At 53.0% G+C, this 19,299-nt stretch overlaps 1 protein-coding gene across 1 annotated transcript; it reads right to left on the bottom strand.

The window, feature by feature from the left end:
- Positions 1-4,648: 4,648 nt before the first annotated feature.
- Bnip5 (BCL2 interacting protein 5) lies at positions 4,649-16,500 on the bottom strand. Its single transcript, XM_070023504.1, has 11 exons — positions 15,903-16,500; positions 14,859-14,978; positions 11,868-11,932; positions 11,397-11,643; positions 10,712-10,843; positions 9,701-9,762; positions 9,239-9,479; positions 8,433-8,555; positions 7,666-7,730; positions 6,168-6,428; positions 4,649-4,845 (listed from the first exon to the last, which is right to left on the bottom strand). The coding sequence occupies exons 1-11, from the start codon at positions 16,498-16,500 to the stop codon at positions 4,807-4,809; spliced, it is 1,953 nt and encodes a 650-aa protein (XP_069879605.1). The 3' UTR covers positions 4,649-4,806.
- Between the last annotated feature and the right edge of the window lie 2,799 nt (positions 16,501-19,299).

The following is a 19,299-nucleotide window of genomic DNA, read 5'->3' as shown; positions in this document are numbered from 1 at the left end:
CAGGCTCCAGACACATTTGCTTAACAAATCCCACAAGAACCAGAGCCACAGGTGGCGGGCAGCTGGTGCCACAGGTGCAAAGCCACGTGGGTCGGGAGCCTGCATTTCACCACCATTTCAGGGAACAACAACAACAAATGTGCCTTTGAGAGGCCCAAGACCATCCAAGGCCCTGGGTGACCTGCAGCCTCCACCCACTAGGGTTGGTTCTGTAGCCCAGGCCCACACAGGGTGGTCCTGGAGGCCGGCGTGGGGGAGGCTGGCCCCGAGCTGCTGTCTGGGCCACCAAGGAACAGCCTGGATGTTCACAGAAGCTGGGACCCCTAATCCACAGGGAAAGTAGACTTCGCATGACCCGGGACTCCGGAAGACTTCCTCCCCTCGCATGCAGTGAGGGTAAACTTAGTAAAGATGGCTGTCTTCCCCCAGCCCACTTTCCAGCCTGCGCGCCTCCCAGCATCACTAAATCCTATCATAAATTCCCCATTGCTTCTGCTCATTTCCCTTGTTTTGAAGTAACTAGGACATTGTTTTTCAATTAGCCCTGGGGTTGTCAGATAAAATACAAGACATCTTGTTCATTTCTGATTGCAGATAAACACTGAATACTTGGTAGAAATATGTCCCTAATATTTGCAATTCTTTTTTTTTTTTGGTCTGGTCGTGGGGCCTGAACTCTGGGCCTGGGCGCTGTCCCTCAGTCCTTCAGCTCAAGGCTAGCACTCTAACACTTGAGCCACAGCGCCACTTCTGGCTTTTTTTTTTTCTGCTTATGTGGTGCTGAGGAATCGAACCCAGGGCCTCATGCATGCAAGGCAAGCACTCTACCACTGAGCTACCTTCCCAGCCCATATTTGCAATTCTTTATCCGAAATTCACATTCAGCTGGAGCAGCCTGCATTTTTATTTGCCAAATTTGGTCACCCAAATCCATTTCTTTTTCCTTTCTCTTTGTATGTCTATCTCTCTCTCTGTCTCTGTCTGTTTCTGTCTCTCTCCTTTTTTTTTTGTCGGTCGTGGGGCTTGAACTCTGGGCCTGGGCGCTGTCCCTCAGCTCTTCAGCTCAAGGCGAGCGCTCTACCACTTGAGCTACAGCGCCACTTCCGGTTTTCTGCTGGTTTATTGGAGATAGGAGTCTCACGGTCTCTCCTGCCCGGGCTGGCTTTGAACCGCGATCCTCATATCTCAGCCTCCTGAGTAGCTAGGATTACAGCCGTGAGCCACTAGCGCCCGGCTTCTCCTCTTTCTTTATTAGGGCTTGAACTCATGGCTTCCTGTTGCTTGGCTTATTTGGCGGGAGCTCTATCACCTGTGGCATGTCTCCAGTCCAAATACTTTTTTGATTGTGGGGCTTGAACTCAGTCAGGGCCTGGGTGCTATCCCTGAGCTCTTCAGCTGAAGGCTAGTGTTCTACCACTTTGAGCCACAGATCTATTTCCAGTTTTCTGAAGAGTCTCACAGACTTTCCTGCCCAGACTGGCTTTGAGCTGTGATCCTCAGATCTCAGCCTCCTCAGTAGGTATGAGCTACTAGCACCCAGCTTCTAGTCCAGACTTTTTCTGGTTAATTGGAATTGGGAGTCTTGTGGGTCTTTCTACACAGGCTGACTTCAAACCTTCACCCACAGGATCTCAGCCCTTCTGAGTAGCTAGGATTGCAGCCACCAGGGCTCAGCTACTCTCCTTTCCAAATCCCCCGTCTAGAACCATTGTCCCTGTAGCCAGCACTGAGCCTTGGAAGGGGCCGTCCTGTTGGTGCTCAGGGAAGGCCAGCCACAGCCCCCAGCACAGCCACCCATAACTGCTGTCTCTGGCCTGAGCTGGGGCCCTGCCGACCCCGTCCTCTCTCCCTTACCCATGGGAGGGAATAGGTGAATTGTATCATGATGTCTTTTGTTGTTAGGGTTTTTTTTGGGGGGGGGACAGTACTGTGGGTCGAATTTGACGGAGAGACAATTTTCTGTGCCCAAAGTCTGATACTATAGTCTGGCGATCTTATCCTGGTACACCAAAATTTAGGACTAAGACGTCACAGTGGGGCTGGGAAGGTGGCTCAGTGGTAGAGTGCTTACCTTGCATGCATGAGGCCCTGGGTTCGATTCCTCAGCACCACATAAGCAGAAAAAGCCAGAAGTGGTGCTGTGGCTCAAGTGGTAGAGCACTAGCCTTGAGCTGAAGAGCTGAGGGACAGTGCCCAGGCCCAGAGTTTAAGCCCCAGAACCAACGAAAGAAAGAAAAGAAAGAAAGAAAAAGAAAGAGTGACAGTGGATCAGAGCCATAATCCCAGATACTTGGCAGATGGAGATTGAGAGGATTGTGGTTTAAGACCTGCCTAAGCAAACCTGAGACTGCATCTCAACAAACAAGCCAAGTATGACAGTTGACAGCTGTCATCCAGTTCTACCTGGGAGATTTTAAGTAGGAGAGTCTTCATCTGAAGTCAGACAAAAAATGCAAGATCCTACTTGCTCAAGTGGTAGGAGAACTTGTCTAGCAAGTACGAGGCTCTGAGTTCAAACCCCATGAAGGAGAGAGAGGGGGAGAAAAATCTGGATTTTCCCCAGACATACCAGGAACTGGTATGACTCACTCTTGAGAGTCACAGAGTTGTAGAAGTTAGATCCGGAGGACAACTGTCATCTTTCAGATCATCGCTCGCCAGGGGGATGGCAGAACTAAGATCTAGGCCTCCTGACACCCAGCCTAGACCCTCAACAAGTTGTTACCTACAGAACAGACACCTGGAGAGGGTAGTGAGGACCCCAGGCTGGGACGGGAAGGTAGCAGGCTATCTCAGATGAGGAACACAGCAGGGTCTCACGTTCTCTGGAATATTCCACACCACAGCTCCACCTGCATGTTGATTTCTTTATTTGTTCAAATAATAGTACAAAAAAAAAAACGAGACTCAGATGCCAGCATCAGGAACTCCTACCAAATACTCTCACCACCAAAGACGCATCCCTCCAAATAAAAACTATATACAAAAGACTTTGGCCTCCATCAGAAAGAATGACATTGCCCCATTTGTTAGGAAGTGGAAAGACTTGGAAAAAAATTATATTAAGTAAAACAGGCCCAAAGAAACATAGGTCCCATGGTTTCCCTTATTTGCAATAATTAGTATATGGCTGAGACAAGCAGAAAAGGGCAGATAAGATGATGTTAAGCGAAATGAGCCCCAAGATAAGGACACAAGTGGTTTTTTCTTTCTTGCGATTGTTTCTAACGTATTTATAAGGTACCACATGATATTTTGGTTGCTTTGTATGTCCCTCGCCCACAGTATAACCCGTTTTTACTGTATTTGATGTTGGTATAATTTGGGGAGGGGAAGGGAAAAAACAAATTGTTTAAATAGGGATACAGATTGATCCCTTGCAACAATAAGATGTACAAGACGCTATGTTGAAAAACAAACTTTTTTTGGGGGGGGGAGTGTAGTTGTGGAGATCAGAGGGAAGGGATGGTAGGAGAAAAACAAAGAAGGAGGTAGCAATGCTTGATGGGAAATGTACTCATTACCTTGCTCATGTAATTGTGATCCCTCTGTACAGTATATTCACAATAAAAAACTTATTTAAAAGAAAACAAAAAGACTTAGGCCCTGTCCATGTCAGATTCCTAAATACTGGTGGAAACAAATTCATAGACAACTCACTGCTCTGGCTTCTCAGAAGCAACAAGAAAAACCTCATGCTCTTCAGAATCTGGGAAGCTGAACTTATGAAACATGACCTCAAGTTTGGGACCAGCCCCCACCAGGTATCCAGGACCAGAGCTCCACATCTATAAGAACCAGTACCCAGTTCCCAGGCCCACAGGCTCCAGACAATGGTCAAAGGGAATCGCAAGTTTGTCCACAGCCCCTCAAGCTACACATGGCTGGCAGCAAGGGATGGGAAGTCAATTGCCCACGTGAGTCAAGCTCTGAAAGCGGCTGAGCCAGGCGCGGGTGGCTCACACCTGCCATCCTGGTTATTCAGGAGGTGGAAATCTGAAGATCTCGGTTCAAAGCTAGCCTGAGCAGAAAAAACCATGAGATTCTGTCTCCAATGAAAGGAACCAGCAAAAAAAGAAAAGTCAAAAGGAAGTGGAAGTCAGATGCTGGTGGCTCACGCCTGTCATCCTAGCTACTCAGGAGGCTGAGATCTGAGGATCACAGTTCAAAGCTAGACTGGGCAGGAGAGTCTGTGAGACTCTTATCTCCAATTAACCACCAGAAAACCGGAAGTGGCGCTGTGGCTCAAGTGATAGAGTGCTAGCCTTGAGCTGAAGAGCTGCAGAACAGTGCCCAGGCCCAGAGTCCAAGCCCCATAACCGACAAAAAAAAAAAAAAAAAAAAAAAGTAAGTGGAAGTGTGGCTCAAGTGGTAGCATGCCAGCCTTGAGGAAAAAAAAAAAAAAAAAAACAGGCAAAAGGATAGGCCCTGAATTCAAGTGTGTGCGCATGCACACAGACACATATTACTTCTACAACGAAGCCTCATTTCGAGCAAACAGCTGTGGACAGGTCAGTGAGTGCTCTTCAGGACAGCTGAATGGCAGGTCTGCAAGGCAGAGTGGCACACAAGCTGTGCCACCGGTCAGGGGCCACCAGTCAGAGGTCCCCTGCTCCCCCTCTCCCCCCCCCCACAGCATGGCCTCTGTGTCCAGCTTGTAGAAGGTGTGCGACTTCAACGTGTGCATACATGCTGTCCGCTCCGTCTCCAGGCGTGTTTGGGAAGCCCAGCACTGGGATGTTGTGGGACCCCTTTCAGGACTCCTGGCCAAAGCTGCCAAGGGAACTTGAGCACAAGATGCAGCTTTCAGTCTGGACTTTGAATACTCTCCAGATTTGTGATCTTCTGGGAAGAGAAAGAGGAGACAGACTTTAGCCATAGTCCACTGATTTGTGCCACCAGACACACAGACACACAGACACACACACACACACAGCAGGTTGTTTATTGCCCATCAATGCCCAGCACTAGCTATACTGCCAGCCTCTGCTCCTGTGCCCACAGGGGCCTGCCATCCTTCCTAGGGTCCTTACTGGTCAAAGCCAGCATTTCTGGAAGCTTGCCAGAGGCGGAGACAGGACAGGAGAGGAGGGTCTGGAACTAGTGTTTATGTTCGTGTGTGTGCGCGCGCACACGTGTGCCAGTACTGGGGCTTGAACTTATGGCCTGGACACCAATCCCTTAGCTTGAGCCACAGCTCCACTTCCAGCTTTTGGTGATTAATTGGAAATAAGAGGCTCACGGACATTCTTGGCTTCAAACTGCCATTCTCAGATTTCAGCCTCCTGAATAGTTAGGATTACAGGCGTGCAGCCTCTGGCTCAGGCTCATACTATCTTTTATAAAGATCTTAGATCACTCCTTAAGCAATTAGCTAACCTGCACCAGGGGACAAAGAAGGCTCATGTCCTCAGCTCTAAGAAAGGACAGTGAGGCTGAGAAAAGAGCGTTGAGGTCCCGTGCAATTCCCACCCGCAAAATGCCAGGGATGAGCAGAGTGCTGGGGAGATGCAACTCTAGGCAGTCAGCCAGCTCTCTGAAGATGTCTCCAGATGCTTCCAGAAATTATTTCTGAAGAGGGAGGCAGAGGTGTTCCAAGAGATGGGGACCTGGCAGGAAGGCCTTGGTCCCAGGGCACCTCCTACATACAGAAATGTGGCTTAGGGCTTGTCTAGCATGCATGAAGCCCTGGGCTCAATTCCTCAGTACCACATACGCAGAAAAAGCCAGAAGTAGCACTGTGGCCCAAGTGGTAGAGTGCTAGCCTTGAGCAAAAGGAGCTCAGGGATAGTGCCCAGGCCCTAAGTTCAAGCCCCAGGACTGGCAATAAAAGGGGAGGGGGGAGGTGGCGGGGAAGCTAAGCTGGAGAGCCCTTGAAATCTGGTGAAATGTGTGTTCCCAGAGTCAGTTTCCATGCAGACGTCAGCGTGGACCTAAGATTGGCCAGCAGAGCTGAAGAAAGAAAATACAGCAGTATGGGGCAAAGCCAGCGCGCTTTCGGGGCGGGGAAGGGAAGAATGTCACTGCTGATCAGAATTGTCCCCAAGGACCTCATGAGGAGGCGGCGTTGGAACCAAACCTTAACAGTGCAGATGGAGCAGAGGACGGGAGAAGATGCCCCACGGCCCGTGGCCCCTCAGGTCGGGGCCCTTCCCTGCCCCTCTCACCGGCTGGGCCTCCCTGGTGGGGAACTGGGCATAGTTGTGCCCACTACAGTGTCCCCTGGAGCCCATGAGGCTGCAGATGGTTCGGCTCTGGTGGCTGGTCAGCTGATTCATCAGGTCAAAAGCAAACGGGGAGGGTCTGGCCACGCCGCCGGCGCCCGCGGAGGAGCGGCCTTGCTGCCTCTGCAGGGTGGCCACGAGCTTCTTGAGGGAGCTGTCCGAGAACTCGTGAAAAAACTTCTTAAAGCTGGGGTGGCGCCGGATCTGGAAGCAGCAATGAAGGCAGGCCATTGGTGCCGTCCCCCATTCCCCCCCTTAACATACACACTCTGTGCAGCCAGGCCGGCACCTCACAGCCCTGGGATAGGTGCGTTCCACCCACCGCCACCCAGAACCCATTGTGCCAAGTCCAGCCCTCAGCACCAGGATGAGGTGGACAGAGGAAGGTCAGCACCGCACACGGCCTGCACTTCTAGAGTGAACGCTCCGAGCCTCTGCTTGGCCCTCTGTAAAATGGAGGTGAAATCCCCTCCCCCAGGACTGTGAGATGGTCCATGCGAAACATCCAATGAGTTTCATTTCTCGCCCTGAGGCCCCGCCCACCCAGAGGCAGGAACTGGATACAGGTGGTTTAGATGTTGTGTGATCCCTGAAACATGGAACCTAGGACGGGGTGGGAAAACAGCCACACAGGTGGCATTGAGGCTTGGGTGCCTCCAGGCATACGGGCTGGGGTCTTCAACACAGCCATTGGGGTCTTCTATCAGAAACTGGTGGAGGCGGTTAGGGAAGTGCTGATTTTGCCTGGCTAATTTTGCTCTGGTTCCTCAGGCAAAGGGATGTAGATGCTGGTGACTAGGGGTTGAACAGGAGGTGGAGATGGGTACTGACACCCCGTCTTCATATAGGACCTGTCCTGTATGTGTCTCTCTAGGGAGACTGGGTGTTTGTTTTTGTTTTTTGAGCAGAGAGAAGGACAATCCACACACTAAACGAACTAGAACCTGGTGTGGTGGTGTATACCTGTAATCCCAGCTACTTGGAAGGCAGTTGTAGGAGGATTGCAGTCCAAGACTGGTCAGGACAAAAGCTTGAGACCCTATCTGAAAAAATAACTAAAACAAAAGAGCTGGGGCTGGGGTTCAAGTGACAAGAGTATCTGCCTGCAAATGTGAGGCCCTGAGATCAAAGTCCAACACTGGCCAACAAAAGAACTAGAGATCCACATGCTGAAGGGTCCGCCGGCCCACAGGCTTGACTGAGGGGGAGCTCCAAGGGGCTGGGATGTGAGCTGAGCTGCAAATGAGTGGTTCAGACCGTGCAAAGGCCTGAGCTGGTGGAGAAGCTCCGCAAACATTGTGTTCTTTTACAAACTCTTGTCCCTCATTTTGCAAAAGAATTCCCAGGGGAGGTTGAGGGACAAAGTGGGGACCTGGACTTAATTGAGGTGGGGAGTGGGTAGGTGACATGTGGGTGGGCCCCGAGTGGGCCAAGAGCTCACCTGCTTCCCTAGCTGGCCATCCACCTCCTGGAGGAGCACCACCAGCCTGCAGATGAGCAGCTCCTCTGGGGAAAGAAAGAAAGATGAGGGGCTGCGCACGGGGTGATGCCAGCCCCCCATGACGGAATGCCCCAACAGCGCATGCGCCTGTCACAACTCAGCAGAGCAGGAGAGCTTCATTTGGGATGGCTATGTAGCAATAATCGGGTCCACCTGGGGCTCCTGATGAGAAACTGAGGCCTGCCCATGTCAGCAGTGGTGGTTTGGACCCAGAGCAGTTAACTGGGAGGCGAGGGGGACACGCACCATGGCCACAGGTACTGGCCCAGGTGAGGGCCCGCCTGTTTGCAGCGGGCATCGCCAAGTGTGGGCAGCCTGAGATCACAGCACTGGGTTCTACAGATGCTACACATTGGGGCTTCCTTCCCCGGCCCCAGGCTAGTTGGCTAGCCTCATAGCCACTGACTATGAGGGCGGATCAAGCTAGGATTTTAGAGGAAACCAGTGTGGGCGGTTAGATCGGCACTTACAGAATGCACAGCCTTCTCTGCCCTCCTGAGAAACACTCTCAGCTGCAGCTCTGCCCTGCAGTCCCCGTCATTAAAGGGGGTTCATGCCCCGGCCCTTGCCCCTGCCCCTCCTCTCTCCGGAGTATTTGCAGCTGCAGTTCAACTTCCCCCTGGAGCTACTTGCTCCTCAGTCCATGGTATCTGTGCCGAAGAAAGGCACCAGGACGCTGTGCCAGGGGTGAGGAAGGGGATACTAACTAGGATCCCAGGTTCCTTCTGGCTGAGGTCCCCGGTCTGGCGTGTGGCCTCTGGTCCTGGAGGGGGTCTCTGACACCCCAGGTGGTCCGGCTTCTGTGGCCCACGTCTCCAAGCCTTCTGCATCTGAGGACGAGAGAACTGATGGCTCTCCACCTGACTCAGATCCGGGGCTCCCAGCCCTGCCCCACCTCAGAAGGGTCACAGAGCTCTGCACCCTCTGCCTCCTCCCAGCGTGGCATGGAGCAGTTAGAAAGCAAAAGACCGAGTGAGCCACTTCCCCTTCGGCTGCATTTGAGAGGTTGGGCCAAGTCTCGGGTCTGACCGTCATAGGCCCTCGGCAACCCGGGCCGGGCCTCACAGGCCGCGAGTGGGGAAATGTTATGGGTGACAGCAGCATACAGGAGCACTGCATAAATGTCAGGATCACCAACTACCACAGTCCTCACTCCTCAGTGCCAAAAAACAGAGGCCCTTCCCCCACTCTGCCCAAACTTAAGGTGGCTGTGGCAGGGTGCCAGTAGCTCACACCTGTAATCTAACTACTCAGGAGGTTGAGATCTGAGGCTCGAGGTGCAGTTCAAAGCCAGCCAAGCAGGAAAATCTATGAGAATCTTATCTTCAATTAACCACCAAAAACCTAAAGTAGGGCTGTGGCTCAGGTGGTAGAGCACCAGCCTTGAGCACAAAGGGACAGCACCCAGGCCCTGAGTATAAGCCTCAGTACTAGGAGAATATAAGTAAATAACACCAAGGTGACCGGAGGGGAAACCTGTGTTACTATGGTAACCCGGGGCCAGCCTGCTCACCTGAGCTACTGGAGATAGAGGGCCGGTGGCCACCAACACACAGGGGCAAGAAGCTGGGCCTCCTGGGCGGCCGGACCTCAGGGCTGGCGGTGTCAGCAGCACTCCCTCTCTTGGGCTCCTTGGACCCATGTTTTTTATGAGAAAAGGCTCTCCGGAGGCTGGACTTCTTCTCCTGGGACCTCTTCCTGCAGGCTGGGGCCAGCTTTTCTACAGCCAATTCTGCCTCCGGGGCTTGAGGTTGCTGGAAGGGAAAAGAGAGAAACAGTCAAGTTCTCTGGCTTTGAGGAATTATCAGGTGGGCTAGAAGGTGTGACCTGGCTGAAGATGGCATTGGGCACTGGGGATGTGTGAAGTCTGGTGGGGGGGGGAGATGGGGGGAGACTAAGGAAAGAGGGGAGATGGGGAGAAGTACTGTGGGGGTTCCAAGAGAGGGACAGGGGCCTCTGGGAATGACTTCCCCACCTGCTCCCCCTCCAGCTCCTCAGCATCTTGCAGCAGGGCAAGGATCTTCTGCATGAATTCTCCTACAAAAGACCATAGTGTTAGTTAGATGTCCACTGGTGGCTCACGCCTGTAATCCCAGTTCCTGAGATCTGAAGATCATAGTTGGAAGCAGCCCCAGCAGGAAAAGTCTGTGAGACTCTTATGTCCAATTAACTCCAAAAAAAAAAAAAGCTGGAAGTGAGCTGTGGCTCAAGTGGTAGAGTGCTAGCCTTGAGCCAAAATGTGTAGGAATAGTGTCCAGGCCCTGAGTTCAAAACCCCAAGATCTGTACACACACACACACACACACACACACACACACACACACACACACACACACACACACACACACACACACACACACACACACACACACACACACACACACACACACACACACACACACACACACACACACACACACACACACACACACACACACACACACACACACACACACACACACACACACGAGCAGAGTGTTTAGTGAAGTTCTTCTATGCCACGTGGCTCCCTGGGGGCCCCGAGGGTCCTGATCAGAACTTCACCCCTGCTACTGGTTAGTACTTGTTAAACCAGCCTCTAGCCAGTACTACCCTAGGTGCTTGGAAGGCCTTAATTGTTTGAGTATCTCAAGCAACCCTAGGAAGAAGGGGTTATGATGGCCCCCAGCTTGCAGATGAGGAAACTACGGCCAGTCCAGGGACAAAGTGACTTGCCTGTGTTCACATGAGCTCACACTGAGACCCAGGCCCTACAGAGCACCCCATCTCCGGAGGCCTGGCCACAGGCAGCGCCCCACCCCCACGTCATCACCGGAGGTCGGCCTCACGGAGGCCAGCAGTGTGGGTAACAGAGGCTCAGACAGGAGCGGTGGCGCTGCCCCCAGCCACCCCTGAGCTGCCTGCAGCCCCCAGAGAGAGGTCTCCACACGCTGCCTCTCCCCGATTCTTCTTGCAAAAAATCTTTGAGGAAAGGAGGGGTACTGACTGGATTCGGCGGCTCTGTCCAGCGTCGGCTCCTCGGCGGCTCCCTGGTGTTTGCGTTGGCAGGGAGGCTCAGGGGCCCTGGGACCCTCGCCGTCCACACACAGCGCCTCGTGGACTCCAGGTCCCTCTGTGTCTGGGAAGCGGAATGGAAGGGTGGGTGTGTTAGGTGGGCCCAGCGGCTGGTGCGGACCTAACAGGGGATGACACTAGGGCCACCTGCCCCCCCCAAGGAATCCCCCCACCCCACCCTGCTGGGCTGTGGCCTGGCCTGGCTTCTGGTTTAGGAGCCAAGATGGAGCTTCTCCATGGCTGCTTTCCTCTCTCCTCTCCCCAGGAACCCTGATCTACAAGATAACTAGCAGGTGCTGCTTCCGTGGCATGGGGGAAGGACCTTCCTGAATATTCCAGCCTCTGAAGTGGAGGGTGCAGAGAGGAGGATGGCTGGAGAGAGAGAGAGCTCAGTGCCATCCCTGTCAAAGGTATAGGTGCCAGCGTGTGTGGCGTGAGTGACATGTGACAAGCTGGCATTCCTTGACCCTCCCCCGATCGCTCAGAGCCAAGCATGAAAGCCCCAAGGGGGACCAGTGCCCTCTACGTGGCCAATCCCAACCCTGGAAAGAGTCCAGAGCGGGAGGCTGCTGCCTTGTTGCCGTGGCAACGCCCAGAGCCCCGCCCAGCTCACTCACCGGGGCTGCTGGAGGAGGAGAGGCGCTGGCCACCGACACACAGCGGCAGGAAGCTGGGCCTCCTGGGGGGCCGGGCCTGGGGGCTGGCCGTGTCGGTGTCCGCAGGGCACACTCTCCTGGGCACCTCAGAACCAGGCTTCTTAAGAGAAAAGGCTTTCTTGAGGCTGGACTTTTTATCTTGAGATTTTTTCCTGAGGGCTGGCCCCCGGTTTTGTGGAGCCAGTTCTAGCTGAGGGATCTGTGGTTGCTGGGGGGAGAAAAGAGAGAAACTGAGTCAGGCCTCTCATCTGGAGGCAAGGGAAGGAGTGGCCCGGGTGAGGAGAGCCCTGAGCATAGGAGGATGGGGGGGAGCAGGGAGGGAGGAAGGGGGAGCAGGGACTGAAAGGCCAGGTGGGGTTCCAACAGGGAGAGGGCCCCAGGCTGCAGGGGGGAGGGGGAGGGGAGGGACTCGCTCCGCCCCTTGCTCCTCACCTCCTCCTCCAACTGGTCTCCTACTTCCTTGAGCAACTCCACAATCATCCAGATGACCGCGTCCTCTGTAAGAGAGCACCACGCCTGTCACCCCTAAACACACGCCACTCTCACTTGTCATCCCTAAATGCACAGAGCATTTTCCAACACACACACCCCATCCCCAACTTCTCATACCAACCTGGATTGTGGTTGGGAGGGGGGGCGATGTAGGTATGTGTTTGTACACACACACCACTCCTAAGGCTTAAACTCAGGGCCTGGGTACAGTCCCTTAGGTTTTTTTACTCTACTGCTTGAGCAATAGCTACACTTCTGGTTTCTTTTTTTTTTTTTGGGGGGGTCCAGTCATGGGGCCTGAACTCTGGGCCTGGGCGCTGTCCCTCAGCAATTCAGCTCAAGGCTAGCGCTCTACCACTTGAGCCACAGCGCCACTTCCGGCTTTTTTCTTTTTGCTTATGTGGTGCTGAGGAATTGAACCCAGGGCCTCATGCATGCAAGGCAAGCGCTCTACCACTGAGCCACCTTCCCAGCCCCACTTCTGGTTTCTTGATGGTTAATTGGAGATGAGAGTCTCATGGACTTTCCTACCCAGGCTACCATGATGCTTAAATCTCAGCCTCTTGAGTAGCTAGGACTACAGGTATGAGCCACCACTGCCTAGCCCAACCTGGGCCTTTTATACCAAGTGAGAGGCCCAAAATGCCTCAGGCCATAGGAGGGAACTAACCCCATCTCAGAGAGACTTGGAAGATGGCTGAGGGGAAGGGGGGGGGCGAGATTCAGAGCCAAAGCATGACTTTGGATGCAAGAAACTGGCCAATCTGTGGGCATCCACTTGGGGTTTGGTGATTGAGGGGCTTTGGGTGGCCTCTCAACCCAATTTGGGCCTTCATTTCTTCCCTGGGAAATGCAGACCCTCCCGGCCCTGCCTGCCTCCCAGGCTGCAGGATCGTGGGATGAGAGAAGGGGCTGGGAACTCCTGGAGAGCTAACACTGCCCTTCCAACCTGCTGCTTAACTAAGGGGGACAGGGAAGGCTGTCCCAGGCCTGTGACACAGCTGCCCCAAGGGCACCTCCACCACAAACAACAGAAATGGTTTCTTTGATCCCCAGTCAACCTTATTCAAGGGCACTGTGCCCAACCTGCCCTCTGCTAGCCGCTGGCTGAAGGTTTACACAAGAAGAGATGCAAATAAGACTCCTTGGTCCGCCTGCTGCCTCTCATCCACCCACCCCTTCTCCCACAAATCCTGTTTAAATTCCTGCTTTCCACTCCATCTCAGGGGAGAAAACAATTAACTGTAAAGTCTCAATAATCTACAGAAACACCAAACTAAATGCTTTTCCATTACCTGCATGGATCCCTTCTCTCCTAGCTTGTAAACTATGGCCATTCTTCTCAAGGGAATTGGAGGAATGGAGAATTCTAATAATAGTAGTAATTATTATAATTGATTGATTAGATGTCGCAGTGGTATTGTGGTTATGTAGGAGGCTGTGCTTAAGGTCAGGTGCGTAAGTGTTTAGAAAGGAAGCATCGTTTTAGCCTAAAATGGCTCTGCAACAAATTATACATGTGAAGAAAACTGGCAGCTAGAAATTACATGTATTAGTCACACTGGTAGTTCACACCTGTAATCTGAGTTACTCAAGAGGCTGAGATCTAGGAGTGTGATTCAAAGCCAGACGAGGCCAGACAGTTTATGAGTATCTCCAGTTAACCAGAAGTGAAGGTATGATTCAAGTAGTAGAGCACCAGCCTTGAGTCAAAAAGCTAAGCCAGGGCTGGGAAGTTGGCTCAGTGGTAGAGTGCTTGCCTTGCATGCATGAGGCCCTAGGTTCGATTCCTCAGCACCACATAAGCAGAAAAAAATCAGAAGTGGCACTGTGGTTCAAGGGGTAGGGTGTTAGCCTTGAACTGAAGGACAGCACCCAGGCCCAGAGTTCAGGCCCCACAACCGACCAAAAAAAAAAAAAGCTAAGCCAGAGCACAAGTCCCTGAGTACAAGCACATACATGCATGTATGCCTGTGTGTGCATGCATGTGTGCAGACACACACCCACACCCACACACCACACACAAAGTAATTTTGTGTTTTCTATTCTTTCCTTCTATATATATGTATCTTTTTTCTTATTTTTTTTTTTTTTTTTTTGGGTCCGGTCGTGAGGCCTGTACTCTGGGCCTGGGCGCTGTCCCTCAGCTCTTCAGCTCAAGGCTAGCGCTCTACCACTTGAGCCACAGCACCACTTCCGGCTTTTTTTCTTTTTGCGTATGTGGTACTGAGGAATCGAACCCAGGGCCTCAGGCATGCAAGGCAAGTGCTCTACCACTGAGCCACCTTCCAAGCCCCTCTTTTTTCTTATTCTATTTTACCATGTTGCTGAATGAATTCAGGGCCTATTACATGATAATCAAACTCCTTACCACTGAACTGCTATACCCACATTTACTTTTTAATCTATCTATCTACATACACACACACACTTGTTTTATGCCAGTACTTGATCTTGATCTTGAACTCAGGGCCTCTTGCTTGCTCAGCTTCCTTGCTCACAGCAGGTGCCCTGCCCTTTGAGCCATGCGTCCAGTACAGCTTTTTGCTGGTTAATCAAAGAAAGCCCAGGCTGGCTTTGGGCTGTGGTGCTCCAGGTCCCAGCCTCCTGAGTAAGTAGGCTTATAACTTATTAGTGTCTGGCTGACACTTCTATATATTTTCAAATGATATAAATCCTGAAAGATTGAAAACAAAATCCTATCACCAGGAACACCTAAGACCAGGAGCCTTTGCCAGCACACGGTTCAGTTCCTAAGATTCCCGTCTGTGAAGCCATCTGTGGTCAGAGCCACAGGACAGGTGTGAAGGAGCAGCCCGTGTGTTCTCAGAACCACCCTCCCGGGTCTCAGAGATGACACAGAGCAAGCGCTCTTATTCGGTGATGGCCACCTGGTGGCAGGCAGAAAGGACTCTGAGGATTGGCACTCACGGTCAGGCTTTTTGGGGTCCTCCTTTGGCGGGGGGCCTGAAGCCTGGGGAGAGATGTCCAAGAGTCTAGCACTGCACCCTTCGACGGGCAGGGGTTGGTGGCCATCAGAATCTTGAGTACCTGGAACACAGCAGATAGGAGACAGATCAGCGGTTCTCCTGAGACTCTTGTCACCCACAGCTCAGGGGGGGCCTGCTGCCTTCCCCCCCCCCCCGCCCATCCCAAACGCCAGACACGTGCCAAGATTTCCATGGCAAAGGGGCTGCTCAAGTCAGGGCATCATGGAGTTTGAATTCAGGACCTGGGCACTGTCCCCAAGTTCTTTCACACAAAGCTAACACTCTACCACTTTGAGCCATACACACCCACTTCCGGTTTTCTGATAGTTAATTGAAGAGTCTCACAAACTTTCTTTCCCAGGCTGGCTTTGAACCATGATCCTCAGATCTCAGCCTCCTGAGTAGCTAGGATTACAGGTGTGAGCCACTGGTGCCTGGCACCACAGCAAATGGAGGACTTTTACTCTAGGACCCCAAAGTTGGCCTGAGAAGGATCTCAGGACCAAAGGCTACAGGGAACAATCACTCACACAACCCCCTACTGCAAGTTTAGGCCCAAAGGAGCCAAGGCTAGAGCCAAGTCTAGGACCAGCACCTCAGCAGCCATTTATGGATCACTGGTGTGATAGGAAGGGCTCCCCCATCCCAGCCCCTTCCTACTTCCTGGTCCTCATCCGGGCACCTCAGAGTTAATAGCATGTAACAGTGCAAGGGTTGGGCCAGCTCACCCCTTGCCACATCAACTGTTTTATCTCCATTGAGTGGATTAGAATAATAATAATAAAATGGAAGCTCCCAGAGGAAAGTCCCCAGCCCCAGACCACACAGCCCACCACAGTGGAGTCTGGAGTGGCTCGATCTCTAGTGCTCAGCCACAGCGCTGCTCTGTGTTAGAAAAATATTCCCAACCTCCCTGTCCCCTCTGTTGAGAGACACCCAGGCCTTGGGCAGTGGGGTCTGGAAAGGGACCGTTCAGTCTGCTCACCCCTGCAAGCCAAGCCCCGGTCAGCCTCCACAGGTACCCCAACCTCTTGGCCTCTGGCCACCTGGTTGGGGGCCCCAAGGATTTCTTCAGAATCATGTTTCCTGTGTTTCTTGCGGTTGGCTTTCTTGTCCTGGGCTTTCTTCCTGAGGGCTGGATCCTCTGCAGCCTCTGAGGGCTCAGTGGGCTCCTCCTTCCACTTAGGCTTCCTATGGGTCTTGTCTTTGGGTTCCTCAGAGCCTGTCCTGAGGAGGAGGAAGTTCAGAATGCTCTTCATCCACCCCTGCTGGGCCCACCCTTGGGCTTTGTCCTTCTTGGAGTCTTCGGAGGGCCTTTGCTCCCTGGTGACCAACTCGTTCATCTCCTCTGGAGCCAGGGCTGCAGCTACAGTGCCCTGGGCCTCTGCAGATAGAGTGAGGCTCTCGGAACATCTGGCCACATCGCTGGCCACCCGGCGAAGCGCCCGCTGGCGGGGGGTGGTGCGCAGGGAGAGGCACTGGCAGGCCACGGCCTCTGAGTCCCTCCGGGGGGCCTGTGACCCGTCCAGAGACCCGGCTCGCCTAGCTGCCGGGGACTTCCTTGGGCCCCTCCGGTCCTCCATTGGGCTACAACCAAAACAGACAGCTCCCTTAGGAAGGCCGGTGAGAACGGCCAAGGCCAGGACCCACGCCCCCTGCCCTGCTGTGAGTAACTGTCCCCTCCCAGGGACAACTGTCCAAGGCTGCCGACATGTTCCCCCAAAGGAGCACAGCGTCATCATCCCCATTTTCTAAAGGAGAAATTCAACTGGACCTCACGGCTGGTCCCTGGAGGACACCATAGCTTCCTGGAGAAATCAAACCCAGCTCTCACCTTCCCATACTCCACTGACAGGACCTTGGCTTTGAGCCCTGAACTGAAGAGAACTGGCATTGTTGTAGAGCTGCGGGGTTAGAGGGATTTGGGTGTGAGCAGCAAGGAACTCAGGCAGCCAGAGTCAGAGGCCTAAGCCCACCCCTTCCACAGTGTGGGCCTTGGGCAGTGGTGCCCTGAGGCTGGCCGTGTGCTCACCTGAAACAGGCTGAGATCACCCTGTCCACTCCTGGGACAGCTCAGGGGCTCCCATGGCCCTGACTCGGTATCGTTTAGTGGCCTGGGACATTGATTATACATTTGTATCCCATTCTTCGCCTTTACCTAAAATGTGTCCTCCTAATACATTCACACAAAGCAAAAAAAGAAAAATCTATCATTGTGGCCGGCTGAACACCGGTGGCTCACACCTGTGATCCTAGCCACTCAGGAGGCTGAGATCTGAGAATCATAGTTCAAAGCCCAGGCAGGAAAGTCTGTGAAACGATCTTCCATTAACCACCAAGAAGCTGGAAGTGGAGCTATGGCTCAAGTGGTCAGGTACCACCCTTGAGTGAAAAAGCTAGATAACACCCAGGCCCCAAGTTCAAGCCCCAGAATCTGTCATTGTAATTCCATATGTGTGGGATACATGGAAACATGAGAATAGCACAGGGAGACATAAAGGTGGCAAGGGCCAACACCATGCCTTCCCTCCTCCCAGCCCCAAGGTGGCGCTACAACCCCAGCTGGCCCTTGGGTACCACAGCACTGTTGGGTATCAGATGTGGCTGGGCTGGGCTGGCTTCGAACCACAATCCTCAGATCTCAACCTCCCAAGTAGCTAGGATTACAGGCGTGAGCCACCGGTACCCCGCTCCTGTACCAAGAAATGATCCTCTATGTTAGAGATACAGTCAGGAGAAAGATGTACAGTGTATACAAAAACCAGGACGCCTGGTCCTCAAACCAAGCAGGCTGGGGCTCTGAGCAGACATGACAGGATGGCTCCAACCCCTTGCATTGACCCTTCAAAGAAAGGATTTTTTTGGGGGGAGAGGGGGTAGATAGAAGAGTGTTTTGGTCTAGGGACTTGAACTCAGGGCCTGGACACTGTTCTTTTTTTTGCTCAAGGATGGCGATCTACCTTTTGTAGATCACTCTACCTTCGTCTGCCTCTAACCTCTGGAATGTTCTGGAAGCTCTTTTCCAGTTCCAGTCCAGGGTGGGTGGTCCTCTTGCCTCTGCAGTGCTCTCTCTGGACAGGTAGAGTGGGATGGTAACATTAGCCGACAAGATTGATATGACCAACCCCTACCTCTGCTGTGTCAACCACCCTGACTTCTTCCTAGATGTCCAAGTCTGAAATTCATCACAGCAAGACTTTCTTTTTCTTTCTTGTTTGTTTTGGCCAATCCTGAGGCTTGAACTCGGGCTGGGTGCTGTCCCTGAGCCTCTTTTGCTCAGGGTGAGCGCTCTTCCACTTGACCCACGGCACCACTTCCAGCTTTTTTGAGTCACTTATTGGAGATGAGAGTCTCATGGAAGTTCCTTGCCCGGGCTGGCTTTGAACCATGATGCTCAGATCTGAGCTTCCTGAGTGGCTGGGATTATAGGCGTGAGCCACTGGCTCCTGGCTAAGACTTTCTCTTTCTCCCTACTCTTTCCCTTGTGTGTGCAAAGTGCACAGCCACAGATGACCTTGATTCTGGGAGAATCCCACCCAGGGCTAGACCAGAAACCGGGAGAGCGCCCTGGGCGTGCCTTCTTGGCATGGAACCCGGTGCCCAGCGGCATGTTTATCACCTGCACAGAGGTCATTGCTGAGCAAAGTCCAAATGAGGCCAGGATCAGCCAGGTGACGGGCAATCACAGGACGTCTGAGACCTGACATCCTGGTGACACATTTAACCACCACCACCAAGCAAGAGGCAACCTGGCAGCAGGAAGTTCACCCATTTTTCCCAAGCACGTGGCTGTGTTTGGTCCATTTTCTAAACATTGACCTCATCTGTATCGGGTCTCCACCATGCCTCTGACTGGGACCAGACATACGGTTTCCTAGAGAGAGGCCCCGCCCTCCTCCGCCCTGTCCTGCCCGCAGTAGGCATTGCACCGAGGCCCACCTGCCACCCACCCTTGCGGCAGCTTCCGGGGACAGTATGTGTAGCACACATGTGTAGACCCAGTTCACGCCTACAGACACACATCACACTCAAGGTAAAAATCCAGTGTTTTCTGTCTCAAGCCTGCCATTTGCCATCTTCCCTGTCTACCTCTGAAGTCCCACAAGAGAGGACGAGGCTAGCGTGCCCCCCGCTGTCCTCCACCACCCTGCCCTAGTCAGAGAGACCTCAGTGTTTGTGGGACAGAGAAAGAGCGCACACAGAGGTGAGCAAACTTGCTGGTTCATGCTGACAGACAGACAGACAGACACAGACACACAGACACAGACACACACACACACACACACTACTGTGACCTGCACAGTCACGTGCCTGTATTTACCCAGCAGAAGATGCCTGCACCCCCTATAAAAAAAATGGCCTGTGTCCACTGGTCCCGCTGG

This window comes from Dipodomys merriami, unplaced genomic scaffold (genome assembly GCF_024711535.1).
Source record: "Dipodomys merriami isolate MVZ:Mamm:240054 unplaced genomic scaffold, mDipMer1.0.p SCAF_16, whole genome shotgun sequence".
Classification (NCBI taxonomy): Eukaryota; Metazoa; Chordata; class Mammalia; order Rodentia; family Heteromyidae; genus Dipodomys; species Dipodomys merriami.
This window is presented reverse-complemented; position numbering and strand designations above follow the sequence as displayed.